The sequence below is a fragment of the Triticum aestivum genome, chromosome 6D (assembly GCF_018294505.1).
Source record: "Triticum aestivum cultivar Chinese Spring chromosome 6D, IWGSC CS RefSeq v2.1, whole genome shotgun sequence".
NCBI lineage: Eukaryota > Viridiplantae > Streptophyta > Magnoliopsida > Poales > Poaceae > Triticum > Triticum aestivum.
The window spans coordinates 160,595,204-160,610,289 of record NC_057811.1 but is presented as its reverse complement, the minus strand read 5'-3'; the positions used below and the strand labels follow the sequence as shown (position 1 = coordinate 160,610,289).

Here is a 15,086-nt window from a genome sequence, read left to right as displayed (position 1 = left end):
TGAAGAAGCCGCACAGGCTCCCCACCACACCACCTTCCTCAACTGCTGCCAAAGGATACAATGTTGTTTACACGCTGGTCCGCAAACGTCAGCTCTGCTCTACTACGATCGCCTATGCGTCCGAGCTACAACCGGAGAGACCAAATTGCAAAATCCGTGCTTGGAATAACATCAGATCGAGCTCGAGCTCGAGCTTGAACCGAGCCAGGCCTATCACAGTCCACAACTAAATCCATCTAAAAGAATCTGAACCTCATCTAAGTAGGAAGAAAATTGAGGAGCATGTTATAAACAAGTTAAGTTATTATTTCATCTCACAAGGAACACAAAACCAGAAACATTACAAATCCCCCACTGTGTTGAGATATACCGCCTACAGCCGAACCAATCACCCAAATGAATTAACTTACACAGATGGAATACATACAGACGAGGCGCCCTCCAAAACACCACTGACCTTTTCTGGTATCTATCTTCAGCTCCCGGAGGACGTTGTCGGTACCTTGAAACAGTCGATGTTGCGCAACCTCACAGCCTTCATCATCCCTCCAAAGCTGTAAACAAACAACCATTTGATCATATTAGTCAACACATATACAGCATGTCTTGAAAAGGAACTATCTGGTACATCGTGAAGGGTAAACGTACCGGTCGACGCTTTTCCTTGGCCTATCGGGCTGATCAACACTGGCTCGTGGTCTGTCAGGATTATCTACACTCTTTCTGCTTTTGTCCCTCCTATCTGTACTGCCCCTCGGTTTATCTCTACGATCTGTGCTCTTTCTATGATCGATGCTTGGCCTTGTTTTCTCCCTATGGTCTACGCTTTTCCTTGGCTCCTCTGTACCTTCAGGCTCTGTTTGGGTACGATCTGATGCACCTGAGCTCTCTGGGGATTCATCACTTGGGGCTGGCAGTTTCTCTATGGCTCCAACAAACTTTTTTAGATGTTTAATGTATTCTGGATAGAGTTCCAAATTACAGTGGTTTCCTCCTTTGACCCACAGAGGCTCGTACTTTACTTTAGCGAGTTCCCACAATGCCCTCCCATGAGAACAGTCGACGACTTCATCAGCTGTACCCTGAAAGAAGAGATTGTATTAGTATCACAAAAATGTGAAAAGAGGTGTTGCGGTTACTCAGTCAGCTTTCGGTCTTCTACAAAAGAATACTTCTGTATCATCTTTCTTGTTCTACATCTTGACTAGAATTAATAGCAAAATTTATGAATAATTTGTTAAAGCAACAATGCCACGGCAATAGTATACAAAATCAACTCATGGTAAAGCTATGCCAGCTAATGGAATAATTGTCACGTGTTTACATAGTATGCTATATCGATTACCATTTCTCTTTCTCAGTGAACCTGGAGACTTTTGATTGCATTACCATTATAGAGACTTTGGCAAGAAATACAGTGATGGCCCTATGCTCATATTCACATGAGCTAGCAGGTTCTCAAAAGTCAAAATTCTAGCCATTCCCAAAGGCAACAGTTGGATGATTGATACTGTACTTTGCCGTAATCCTATTATGTGATTAATAAACAACCAAATAGCCATTTGTAGACATCTTAAATAATTAAACCTGCTTGATATTTTCTCCACTAGTTACTAATCAACATGTCCTCATGTACAAGTTCACCTATGTAACATTACTAGAATGCAAATGTGTTCCCGTGCATGAATGGGCAGACAGGGGCATGAGAATGCTAAAGAAAATGTCTAGGCGGATAACACATATGCCCTGAACATAAAGTCAAAACTGTGTATAAGATTAAGGAGGAAAGGACACTCACATGAATCACTAGAACAGGGCAACTGACTTGTGGAATTTTGTCGATGTTCTGCAGATACAAGACAAATCAGATGCAGGTAAGTACAAAAAAGGACTGAAGAAATGTAAATTAGTTACCTTATATATGTCAAACCAGTATGTATGTTTTACAGGATACATCACTCTTAAGCCAGACAAAATTGGACTATGTACAACAACTGCTCTCAAACGAGGCAAACGTGAAGCCAAATCCAAAGTAGGACCACTCCCCACTGATTGGCCATAAAGAATGATATTTTCCTCAGAGGCTGCATAGGTTTCTATGAGACATCTGTAAACGGCCTCTATATCAGCATATGTGTTTTGCTCACTGGGCTGCCATAATAGATAAGAATAAATGATTAGTATTATGCACACTGAGGAGAACAGAAGCCAAAAAAAGAAAAAGAGAAAATATGTATACCTTTCCAGAAGATTGTCCATAACCAGAGTAGTCATAGCTGCAAAGGAAAGAAAGAACAAAAATATGTTAGTGTTTCGCCAAAATAATCCCAAGAGACATAAGAGAGGTTCATCCAGCGATTCCCATTGTGAAAATAGGTTTCTTCATCGGATGCATCCTGTTAATTGGGGGGCAGCCCGGTGCACGTAGCTCCCGCTTGCGCAGGGTCCGGGGAAGGGTCCGACCACTATCTTCCAAGGTACTATATCACAGGATGATGAAAGAGTGGCGGCAACATGCAACCATGTAAACTGGCAAGGAACGCGACTGAAAATGCTATAAAAAAGTGACATATTAATTGGGAAACTAATCAATATAGTGGCTTGTATTGGTGTTGAAAGTTTCCTTTCCTTCTAGACACTTTCCGTTTTTAGTCATCTCAATATATATTTTCACTTTCGTGGAAAATTTGAAAGGAAGAAGATAGCATAACTAAATAAGCAATCGGAGGATCAGTTTGCTATGTTGCATTTATAGAAGGCCTTGTATCACTACTAATTAGCATGGAGGGCAGCTGAGGCGTAGCCTCATAGCTTATTTATGACCTTTGCAATTATAGAACGCTGAGTTTGTAGCGATCATGGTTCATCCACACTTTCCACCTCCCTCTTACACATTTCCAGGAACGCTCTAACAGAAACAGCAATTAGACTAACTTAATTACAATGAACAATCCCGACAGTTCAACTTCAATACGATGAAGATCTTCCTTTGAAACTAACCTCCATCACAAAATCTCTAGCTCGAATAGAGGTCACAAAAGAAGCTTGGCCCGGCAAGGCTATGGAACCAAGGGAACTGTATAGGGCTGCAGCCGAGCACAAACATGGAGGCATGGCGCCGTCCTGCGCAAAGCTTGGCTGAGCGCAGCAGCATAGCCAAGAGGGCAAAGAAAGCTAAGCACGACAACACAAGTTCCACGTGCTGGGGAAGGGGGGGGGGGGTATATTTTTTTTAAACCGTAATAAAGCAAGGGTATTTAGGCATATAGAGTAAATGGAACAGTAGTGTTCACTGTATCTAATCTGGGCATTGAAACCACAGGGGTCATGTCTGGAGTCATCTGTGATGTTGAAGTTATATTAGTAATAATGTAAACGCTCAACATTTTTAAAATGCCTTGCGCCAAAACTAGTGGCCCCATAAAGGACAAAAGTGCGTTCAGAGAACAGACATATAACACAAAGATTAACTAAATATGATAATGTTATAACCATGCTAGGTAAAGAACAAAAATCTTGATTTAATAAAAGCAATGAAGGACAAGACAATCACTCCACCAAAGAATTTTTAAATTTGCTAGAGTTTCTACATCAACTGAATGAATCAACGGTTCTCTCATCAGAAACTCAAACCTCTCTTCATCAACAGATTCATTATACTAAACCTACCTAGCTAATATTCTCCATCCAATGCATAGGAATCAACGGGCTAAAACTCCAACGAAAGAAGAAATTGAACCCAAAAAATGGATATATTTAAACAACAGTTAGGAAGATGACAACATTGATCGCTTATTTTGGTATTTACGCTTTTATGAGGGCTGTGGACCGGACACGTGTGCTTGCATAATAATGTTCTGGAAAGCTTCATTAAGTATTGATTTCCCGCTTTTTCCTTACTAGACTCTATTAGTGAAATGTTCTAAAAGTGGTAGCATGTAACACCTAATCTGAACAAATCCATCAAATTTTGGCCAAAAATAGTAACTAATAAAAATCAGGTCTTGGGCCACCTCATAAAATCACATGAATCATGGATTATCCAATCACGGAAAGGCGCTTTTAATCCAAATATCCCCCTTACTACCCAAGACTGAACAACCTCCAGATACTTCTCACGGCCACCTAAAGCAAGCATTCCAACAATCTACAAAAACCACAAAATAACTCACAATTTGGTAGTAGTTTATTCTGTGATAAGAATATGAGGAAGAACAAAATAACTAGACACCCATTAGCAGACGTATCAGTGACAAATGCCGCATCACAAGCCAAGATGAAGCCAAGCACCAGCATACATGAGAATGAACGCACAGATTAGTACTAATTGGTTTAATTTAGACTACAGCTAGCAAATCCAACACCAGAGAGCACGGCCCCAGTACCAAAACCTGAACCCAATCACGCAATACCAGAAGAGAAGTTGGCATTTTTCGTCCAATCCAAGAAGCGACCATCCTACTGACACGCAATCCGAATATTTCCACCGGGGAATACCACTTGCGTTCTTAAAGCCCGGTAAAAAGCGTAGCTTTGATCCAGAGAAACGCGGCCTGGGAGATCCAGGGTTAGTGCCCGAATCCAGAACCACGGCGCCCCCAATCTAAAGTCTAACCCAACCCGATCCAGCGTGCGTGCGTACCCCATGAGGTTGACGTTGAGGTGCGCGCTGAGCTCGACGAAGAGCTCGTACATCTGGCCCAGGTCGGCGGCGTTGCCGTGGGAGTAGAGCAGCGTGAGCTTGGCGCCGGTCTGGCGCGCGTACATGGCGACCACGTCCGTGCCCCGCTTGGTCCGCAGCCGCCGCGCCTCCACGTTGGCCCTCCGCGGCACACCCGTGAGCTCCACCACCACGCTCCCCTCCTTCCCCTTGGCCTCCCCGGCCGCCGCCCCGGCGGCATCGGGCGGCGGCAGGGGCTGGATGCCGTAGGACGGCGGGCTGGGCGGGAAGAAGGCGAAGCGGGCCGCGACCGTCGAGGTGACGCCGCCCATCCCCGCGGGGAGGTCTAGGGCTATGGCTCGGGTGAGGGCGAGGGGGGAGACGGCGAGAGGGGAAGGGGGACGACGATGAGTAGAGGATGAGGAAGAGGAGCGCGTCGGGTCAGGCGTTTCCGTTGCGCTGGAAGGGAAAGGGGGAGGAGGAGCTGGAAGAGTGAGGAGGGATTTGTGGTCTGGGTGGTTAAGCTCTTGTGGTTTTGCACAACAGGGATTACCGGCCTGAGTTGAGTAGACTGTGGTAGTTGCTGAAAGTTACTACTGGAACAGATTTCCAACAAATCCTTACTAAAAAAAGAGTGTTACAAAACTGAAAATGCTAAGATTATTTTCCACGGTTTTGGCTATTCTTTCACGGTTGACTTTAAAATAAGAAGTTCAGCACAGTGTGGTTTAGTAGCCACACACTAATTAGACTTCCCCGCTCTGGGTAGTATCATAAGTTAATAGTATTATAGTATTGTCATACATGACAAGTAATACCATATTATTTATTATGATACAGTATCATAATATATACCCAACTCTTTTTTTATTTAGTTATGTGATATCTTATAGAAATGCTTAGGTTGGTCACAATGAAAGTGTCATATGTAGTATCATGCATGGCAACTAGGCATTTTGCTGAGGCGGCACACAATAAAATGAGAAAAGAGAGGATTGAGTGTCATGAAGTGTGTCATATTAGATGATGTACTAGTATGTGTCATGCATCATAATAAATTAAGTCACTGTAATACTATCAGGTTATGATACTATGCACTGTGAAGATAGTATCATGACATTAGTATCATATGATACTAGAATATGATGCTTCCTATCGTGATCAGCCTTAGCTTGCATGCATGGTACTAGATATAATACTCCACTGCGGGAGGTCTAAGCCTAAAAGAAAAGTTGTCGGTGTAAATGATTGAAAATACGATGAGCAACCTCAGACAATATTCACATACCACTTATATACATTGAGATTCACAAGACATTTTTGTCTGAGCTATAAAATAACTATTTGGCACAAATGGTGGAAAATTCAGCACTAGCATTACAGTCCACCAAAAACGATTGGTACAGTAGCGTCTCGGTCTCAGCTCCTGAAGCCTTAATCATAAGGCACCACACTATAGACGCCCTCTCCGTAAAAGACGAGCCTACTGGAAGGGCCCACTGCCCCCTTTCATGACTCGTGCTCTCTTTTCTTCCGCAATCGATGCGAGACTAAACTCAACCTAGAAAAATAGCGTAAGATCAAAACTGAGAGCATATTTGAACTACTTTTACTTCCTTTTATCACATATATACAGTTAGATATAGCGAAGTTGTGAGCATATTTGAACTATTTTTACTACCTTCTATCACATATACAGTGTATATATTTGTAGTTTAGTTTTAAACACATTCATTGTATCAGTTATGCTGGGAGACCACATCATACTGCCTCTGTTCCAAGATAATTGAAGTTCTTGGTTTGCCATGTGTCAAACTTGTTTAACTTTGATCAAGTGTATAAAAAAAATGTATCTAGCTCTCGTCTAGATGAAAAACAAATATGTCTCATCTAACTCCTACGCCGTTCGATTTTACACGAAGATTCATATGAATTTTTTTCCCTTTGGTTAATCAAGTAGTGTAGGAGTTGGATGAGATTTTGTTAGTTCTCATCTACTAGATGATAATTTTAATTAGTGAATCTAAAAAAACATTTTAACATAAAAAAAACATCACATTGGTCTCATGAGATTCTTTATAAAAATATATTTTTCATACCATGTGTATTTGGTTTATTTCGGATCTTTCTTAATCTTCAAAAAGAACTAAATCTTGAGTAACAGAAGCAGAGGCAGAAGAATGCCTTCTGTAGATCTTGGCACATTTTTCATACTGTGTGTATTTGGTCACATAGTTAGTCTTGAGCTAGTTTGACTTGGGACAAAATTAGAACTTGGGTTGTTTTGGAACGGAGGGAGTGTTGAACTATTTTTTGTTATGGTTCGTTGGTGAGATCGCCTCTTCTTCCTAGTACCAGCTATAACAATGATGATGAAGATCAAGGTTCACATGTGTCCGTATCAACCACCGTTGCTCCCACGGACCATAAGAAGGCCAGACATCTCTCTTTCTTCCACTAGGAAAAGAAAAGAAAAGCAAATTAGTCATGGCCTGACACTCTGATCAATAACGCAATTATGCAAAGGTCGAGGGGCCAATCCAGCAACAAACCCGGAGGAGTGCGCTGGATAGGATGGGAAGGCAGCTCCGGGCCATGGCCCGTGGCCGGTGGTGGGGACGCCATTATTTCCGGCGAGAGGAGGAGATATGCTTATCTTTCGCTCACGGCTAGCCGCCTAGCCCACCATTAACTGGATTCCCACCCTTCCCCTGACCAGCGGGCCACGGCTGCGCATGGGCCCACCGTAAGCGTTAGTAAGTAAAAGGCTCTCTCGAGTACTGACCTTTTCTTTTTGAATGAACGAACTCGTCGAGTGTTGACTTGGCTACCCTCGATTTTCTTTGGTTTTATTTGACGGGAACTCACGTCAATCGTTTTCCTAACTTTACCTTGTTATTAATAACTTCTCCGGCGGGCAAATGTCGTTTTACAAGGAGAAAAGGTCTCGTCTGTTTGTGAAGGAGAAACTAAACCTGCTTTAGAGTAATTTATTTATTTACTATACTATACTTCGTCTTTGACATTCTGGCAGATCAGATGCAGTGACGCGAGCCCACGATCAAGGGGTTACCGGTGTGAATGATAGAGGAAAACTTTTTCTTGTCCAAGATGGAACCTTGTACTGTAGTAGTTATATTTCATGGTGGACTTTTGCCCTTCGGGGTAGGTGCTGCTGATGTGGGGATTTTGGTGTTGTTCATGGCGTAAACATGCTGTGCTATTCCATCCAAACCTTGGCATCAGCTTTGCGATTAATAAACTCGGTGACAGTGGAGTGTAGGAAACTCCACCCGACAGCTAGCTGGGCGGCCAGGTTACCTCGTTTCAATGGCTCAAGGCGTTGACCGGCACAATTTAACGTCATCACCACACATTGAAAAATCACAATCTGACTCTACCCAACGCCAAGTACTCCCTCCGTTTCTAAATATAAGTCTTTTTAAACATTTCAAATGGACTACAACATACGGATGTATGTAGACATATTTTAGAATATATATTCACTCATTTTGCTCCGTATGCAGTCATTTGTTGGGATGTCTGAAAAGACTTATATTTAGAAACGGAGAGAGTACTATGCTATAGTACGATAGTAGCATATCTTCACTTCCAACCATTTTTATTTTCTGCATCACCTTCCAAATGTTTTATCCAATGAAGCTCTTTATTCAAAGCTGCATCTACAGACATATAGTACTCCCTCTGGTCCTTTTCACACCGTGTATTAGATTTGTGTCAAGTCAAATGTTGATACGCATGCTCGTGCGTATTCTAGAATTTTTTTGCAAAGTTTGACTAAATTTATATTTAAAAAATTATATACTACGAAACTATATTTCATAAAACATTGATTTGGCATTTTGAATGTTGATACTTGTTTCTATATGAAAGTTTGGTTAAAGTAGAGATACTTTAACTTTGAAGAAAACTTATGTGCAGACTAAAAAGGACCGGAGAGTGAGTACTACGGTTTGGGTACCAAATTGTCATGATTCATTTATTTTTTGAAAAGATTATACATATGAACCTGTGTAAGAAATTTGGTGTCAGTCAAGTCCATGATCGCAGCTGCAATGATAAGAGGCATGCATGATGCCAAGTCGCATGTGAAAACGTTACAGACCAAGAAATTCAGTGGCAGAGGCTTCAACTCCTCTGTCACCACATGTCATCTGTCATTGACCAGTCCTTACGAGATCGGTTCCATGAATTGAAAATTCGCGGGAATCTTTGTAACACTAACGTGCAGAGGAGAATGCCAATCCAGCCATCAGAGCTGCACGGCAGAGGCAGGTTCATTGCACAAATACTTGAGGTAAAACTGCTGCATGATGAAGCTCCGCGGCTATGATCTCATTCGTTTCATGGCATGAACGGAAAGTGGGGACAATCTTACAGCGCTGTGCATTATAGCAAAGATAGTACTGTATCAACAAGTACCTGGAAGTAACACCACGACTTGGCCATTCAGTGACACTACAAGTACAACAATGGTGGAAACATTAGGACTAGAGTGTTAAGTTTCCCATCCAAACGTGTTTGGCTACTAGAGATATGCTCAATTATTGTAGAGAATACAGAAGATGATAGGGGTGATATACAACATGCTTGGGAGACGAATCATTGTGTGGGAGCAATGTGATATGCGGACTTCACTTTCTTCTCCAAGAGGGAGACATGCTTATCAAGCATGGACACCACTGCCTCAAACTCACTCACCTGCTGGTCTATCGCGTCGATCTGTGTTGTGTACTCGTCAAACCGTTGGTTTTTCTCGTTCAGCTGTTCTACAAAGACCCGCAGACCGGATGCAACATCTCCGTGGTTACTGTACTCCTCTGTCACGCGTTGGTTCATCTTTTCAAGCAGCGAGAGCTGGTTGTTGGTTCCCTGAAAAGGATGTGACATCTTAAGGGAAAAATAAATGCTGACGAATCACAAATGTTGATAACAACAAATGCCAGTAACCCTGCCGATAAAGGTTAGCAACGGACAGTTAACCATTTTTGTTTTTTGAAATACAACCTAGAAAACCAAATCTAAAGTTGTATTAAATCTGTCACATTTCACTGAAGATTCAGATTAAGAAAATATTAACCATCTCTTAACCTTCAATGAATCTACATGGTTTGGTGAGGTTATTTACAATACATTTAATTACCCTTAGCTACCAAAGCACTTTCCGTCAAAACTAGACTAGAAGTACACCATTTATTGCTCAAATCAAAATAACGCTTTGTTGGCAAACATGAAAATAATCTCACTGTATGAGTAGTAGTACAGTACCGGAAAGCTGTTTGGTACACGGCATAGCACAAACACAAAACCAAGTGGATGGCCTCTATTTGTGCAAAGGCCTGTCAATGTCAATACCATTTATCTACTTCTCTCCTTTTGATTAAGTAAGCAAATCAATGTTCTGTGACTTATGCTGCCAATCTGAATTCATGCACTTCAGCGATGCCTTATCATGTTAGACGAAGCAATGCCTATACAAATGTGTCATCTGTGAGCTACAAAAGTGTAGTGTCTAAATTGTGATGCATTTTTGGCCCCTGAAGAAGTACTCAATCCCTCAAGAAACAAAGAACCGAGCACAGACCGCATAGCCTAGGCTACAAATTCTGAACACAGAGCCATTTCAGATCACAATAAAGCCAACCGAGTTTTGCGCCTTCAAGCATAAATGAGAAATAACCTGGAAATGGATGCACTAAAGCACATTGCGTAGCAATTACTGGTGTCCAGATAATGCAACGGACAGGTATTCATTTTGGCGTACCAACTCAATGGTAGAAAATACACTTTAACACTACATGATCAGTGATTGCTTTCCTCTGCTATTACCAGTCCTTCGAACCGAGGCATCGGAAACCAAATGGGGGCAAATGTTAACGAAGCCCCCGTGAGCAAACCAGATCCAGAAAATACCTAGACAATCCGTGCACCAGTCCAAGCTACGAAATCTGAACGAACGACCACGGGCTCTGCGGCGCTAGGGTTATGGCACGATTTTTTTATCGCGTTAGCTAATCATCAAATCAACACCAAACAGTTGGGTGCGGAATCAAATCGCTCTTCTTTTCGTCCGTTTGCACACGACAGCTGAGATCGGGGGACCTCGAGAAGGCCGTGATTTGCCGTCTAAAGCTTGGAGATGCCGCGGGGGTTGTGAGGGGGGGCTCGAGTGTGGCGCACGAACCTGGAGCTCGCCGCGGACCATGAGGGAGACGTTGGTGAAGAGCTCGGACAGCGAGTCGGCGAGCTCGTCTCTCTGCCCTGCCGCCGCCTCCTCCTTCGCTGGAGTCGCCATCGCCGGCGCTTCCTCCCGCTCCCGCCGTACACCTGTCTCGGAGTAGGAATCGGGCTTGGGCTCGTTCGCCTGTCTGCTCTCTGCTGAGAACTTCTCTGTTTGCAGTTTGCTGGGCTGTCATGATGGGGCCCAATATCAAAAGGAAGGCCTCCTTTGCTTGGATAGAATAAGAAAATTTGGGAAATCAGATGACATGTATGACAATACCTATAGGCTATAGAGATGTCGTTTGATTCATAACATGAGATTTGTTATATTAGGTCTGAGCTAAACATTTCTTTCCTTGAACTGGAATGGTAGAAACCAATTCTAGATAGGAATAGCAATCCATTCTTGAAACCAAAGGGTCCTAAAAAAATACATTCTCCTGTAAAAATCTTATCCTATAGCATTACTATAAAATTCCTGCAAACCAAAGGAGACCTAAGCGTTTTTATTGACCGAATTGCTGTTTAGAGGCCACATCACAAACTGTTTCACAATATTCCTCAAAGAAAAATGTTGACAGTTATGATTTTTAGTATCTTCAATACACAACCTATTTTAATTGTGCGGTGAGCACGACAACCTATTTGTATATGTTATTGGGGTAAACTTTTTGGCATTATGTTTCTACTAATGTGAATTGTCTGATTGTGCGCTATGGTAAACGGTGCCTTCTAGGATTGCACATTCAGACTATGTATCATTTTTCATTTTCTACAAAATTAAGGGTGTGAAGTGTGGTGATTGGACACCATTGATAGCACGCAACACACTACATGTCACATTTTCAAAACATGAGAAAAAACAATAAAAAGGGTAAGTCAAAGTTTCTCTACCTAATGGGACTGTAGAAGATCCTGACCCCTACTTGTGGCCACAAGAGAAGACACAACCACGATAGTCGTGCCTAGGTTTGCAGCTCGATGTTCGCCTTTTTCACGGGTGAGAAAAACATCGGTGCAAATGTACATGATTGTACATGATATATCCACAACAATGTCTCCCCCTAGAATATGGTTAAGTTCATTGCATATAAAGAGCTTTCTCAAACATCCATTTCAAGATGATCGAATATTAACATGTACATAACCCCAAAAGGTAAATAAAAATCTTGTTCTTGCCAATAAATACAAACACCTGCGACCAGATCACAAATTGCTCATCTAGATGCTGAGCCGGATTACATGTTCAAGAAACTAGACAAATGCAGCAAACAAAATCCTCTCACGTGTCCAAAACAAAAATTAGTGGCCACCATGAAATCACATTGCTTGACTGCGCAATATACTAACTAAAGCTCAATAATCACTCCGAATTGTGCATGTGTATTGGACTTATTCCCTTGGAGTATGGAGGCATGGAGCAGACTAGGCCTCCACCTTCCTGTAGAAGATGCTCATCGCATCGCTGTACAGGGCCACTGAATTGGAGAGCACAGCAAGCACAATCATGGTTACAGCTAAAACCTTGTCGCGCTTGGTTGCAATCCCATAAGAATCCCTGAAGAAACAACGAGCAGAATAAAGTTATCGAACACATAAACCAAAAGGATACCTACAAACATCGGGCACGCATCACGCAAACAGAATGCTGATTACCTGAGTATGATCATGGCAGGAAAGATGAAACCAATCAGGACAGCAGCTGTAGCACCAGTGAACTGGAACGCATCCCAGATGCTTGGTATGAAGTTGGCAGCAAGATAAATCACAACAAGGAGTGAGACGGTGATAATGGTAAACCTTCGGTTGTCATGAGAAATGTGCCTTGAGGTGGGGAAGAGGAGTCCATCCAGGTTGAGCCTAAGGGCAAAGAAGACTATAGGGAAAACGAGCATGACATGGACTACATAGCTCACTCTAACTATATCATTGAAGACAGAGCTGAATGGAATATGAAGGTCGGAGTCAAAATTGGCGAGCACATCGGAGAGGGTACCCTCGCCAAAGAGGAGATATGCAAAGAAGCTTGTTGCAACATAAACACTTGAACAGAGAGCCAGTGAAGTTCGCACAATTGGCTTAGTCTGACTTCTATCTTCCAGCTCGTTATCAATGCTGTGAACTGTCCAATCATGAAAAACAGATGTTTTAGATCTCATTGAAATGAACAACAGCAAGAGCAAACCAAGTATGAAGTAGGAGACACACCATTGTAGTGGCAAATGTAGGCAGTGACAAGAACCGGCACAGCTGTAAAGAGTTCCCAGATGGAATTGATTTCATGTATCTCAGGGAAGAGTTTGGGAATCTCCGCGGTCCCTTCTATCAGTCTGAGAATAGCAATTCCAGCAGTGATGACAACAAAAACCACAGCAAGGGCAACTGAAAGAGCAGATGTGTATCTCAATGAATCTGCGGCCAAAGATGCCCCGTTAGTATTTAAGTTCAGATACCATAAAAGAAATAGCAAAATGGACCTCTTTCTTCAATGCAAAACAAACTTACCCAATCGCTTAAAGCTCACCAATGGAGCAAACACAAAAATAGTTGTGGCAAGGAGAACAACTGGACGAGAATTCCACAAATGAGGACCAAACCACCCCTCAAAGATACCCCGGTGATGAACACCAGTTGTAGATGTTCCTGATAGCACATCACCTGGAAAAAGATGAACAGGCAGTATGAACAATAGTTTGAGGCGAATTGCATGGTCCAAATAAGGACCCAACTATTTCCTAAAACAAGAGAGAGCATTTTTTGCATTTATTTCGATGCGCCATCTAATACATCACTTGGAAAGACATAGGAGCATATAGGTTAGTGGAGATTTTTTTAGGGAGGTCGATCAGACTTGAGTATTATGGGAAACGGAAACCCAACATCAATGAAAAGACCTATGTTAATAATCCAGCCGCAGTGAACCAAATAAGTGTTGTAACAAAGACATGTATCAGTGTTCACTATGAGTAATTAATTTATAAGTTATTACTTAGCTTCCAAGGATTCCATATTATGCAATTTAGCAACTACAAATATAGCACCTGAACGTATACTGCCAATTACATTACAACTCTTGATGATAAGTAGGCATAACAGAAAAGGGTCGTGTCGCAGGCATACTGATGATAATCATGTATACAATCATGACGCCAATGTTGTTTATGACCACAGATGCTTGCAGCACAATCCTCCCCCATTGACCAAAAGAGTCACCCATCAGCCAGCCATAGGATGTAATCTTGGCCTGGTGGCTGCACCTGACCATCATGTCAATTGATGCCTCAGTGAGCAATGCCACAAGGATGATCATCAAAATACCAGGGATAATGCCTAGCATCTTGATACTTGCAGGCAGGGCCATAATTCCAGCCCCCACAATGGTTGTCGACAGATTGAAAACTGCACCCGAGAAAGACGCTCCATTGAACTCATGGATCCCATCTTCCTCTTCCGCCTTGAGCGGGAGAAGTGGCGTGGTCTCATCCCTCTTTTCCTTGTGTGCAGACTGGTTTTCACTAGGTGATGCATCCCCAATCCCCATTTGTTTCAAGTACTTTCAACCTCCTGTATGTGCAAATTTCAATTAGGACAACAGACAGATTTCATCTTGAATCTGAATTTCTTTTGAAATATACTTCAGGTGGGGGTGTCTTTTCTCCCCAGTGACCATTTCAAAAAAGAACTTAAATCTGAATTCCCGTCTTTCGATTACATTTTCCAATCCATCATCTGTAGAGGTATCTACCTTGTCATGAATCAAGAAAGCAGAATCCGAGTTTCATTTATCTTGGGGAAATGGTGATGGTGATTATTCAGGAAAGAACAAAGCTTTCAAGTTACAACTAACTATATTTGACAGACACTTGGACATGATGCACAGAATCTTAACTTGATGACAACCAAGAAAGGAAACCAGATAAAGCAAAGCGTCATTTCCGGTAGAACACATGCAGTATCATTCCTTATTCAATTATTATAAGATGTTGGTTACAAGAATGGACAAACATTCAGCGCAACGTCTAAATCTTGGAATTTCGCCCAAATCCAAGACAAACTTCTCCAGGGCATATCCCAATCAGATCAGACAACTCGAATGGGGACAAAACCCCAGACGAAGCTAACCCAATCCTACCACCATGGAAAGAAAAACAAGCGCCAGAGAGTAGCATGTCAATCTCATACC

General features: G+C 42.3%; 3 protein-coding genes across 3 annotated transcripts; all 3 read right to left on the bottom strand.

Moving 5' to 3' along the window:
- Positions 1-262: 262 nt before the first annotated feature.
- On the bottom strand, positions 263-5,154 carry LOC123144287 (alpha/beta hydrolase domain-containing protein 17C). The gene is made up of 6 exons (XM_044563367.1): positions 4,643-5,154; positions 2,240-2,276; positions 1,915-2,151; positions 1,799-1,846; positions 649-1,082; positions 263-554 (listed from the first exon to the last, which is right to left on the bottom strand). The coding sequence occupies exons 1-6, from the start codon at positions 4,990-4,992 to the stop codon at positions 476-478; spliced, it is 1,185 nt and encodes a 394-aa protein (XP_044419302.1). The 5' UTR covers positions 4,993-5,154; the 3' UTR covers positions 263-475.
- Positions 5,155-9,044: 3,890 nt separating this feature from the next.
- LOC123144286 (biogenesis of lysosome-related organelles complex 1 subunit 2) lies at positions 9,045-11,100 on the bottom strand. Its single transcript, XM_044563366.1, has 2 exons — positions 10,866-11,100; positions 9,045-9,553 (listed from the first exon to the last, which is right to left on the bottom strand). Exons 1-2 carry the CDS (start codon positions 10,974-10,976, stop codon positions 9,284-9,286), a joined length of 381 nt encoding a protein of 126 aa, XP_044419301.1. The 5' UTR covers positions 10,977-11,100; the 3' UTR covers positions 9,045-9,283.
- Positions 11,101-11,987: 887 nt separating this feature from the next.
- Positions 11,988-14,466, bottom strand: LOC123144285 (amino acid transporter AVT6A). The gene is made up of 5 exons (XM_044563365.1): positions 14,024-14,466; positions 13,409-13,561; positions 13,112-13,315; positions 12,560-13,025; positions 11,988-12,461 (listed from the first exon to the last, which is right to left on the bottom strand). Exons 1-5 carry the CDS (start codon positions 14,442-14,444, stop codon positions 12,329-12,331), a joined length of 1,377 nt encoding a protein of 458 aa, XP_044419300.1. The 5' UTR covers positions 14,445-14,466; the 3' UTR covers positions 11,988-12,328.
- Positions 14,467-15,086: the final 620 nt, after the last annotated feature.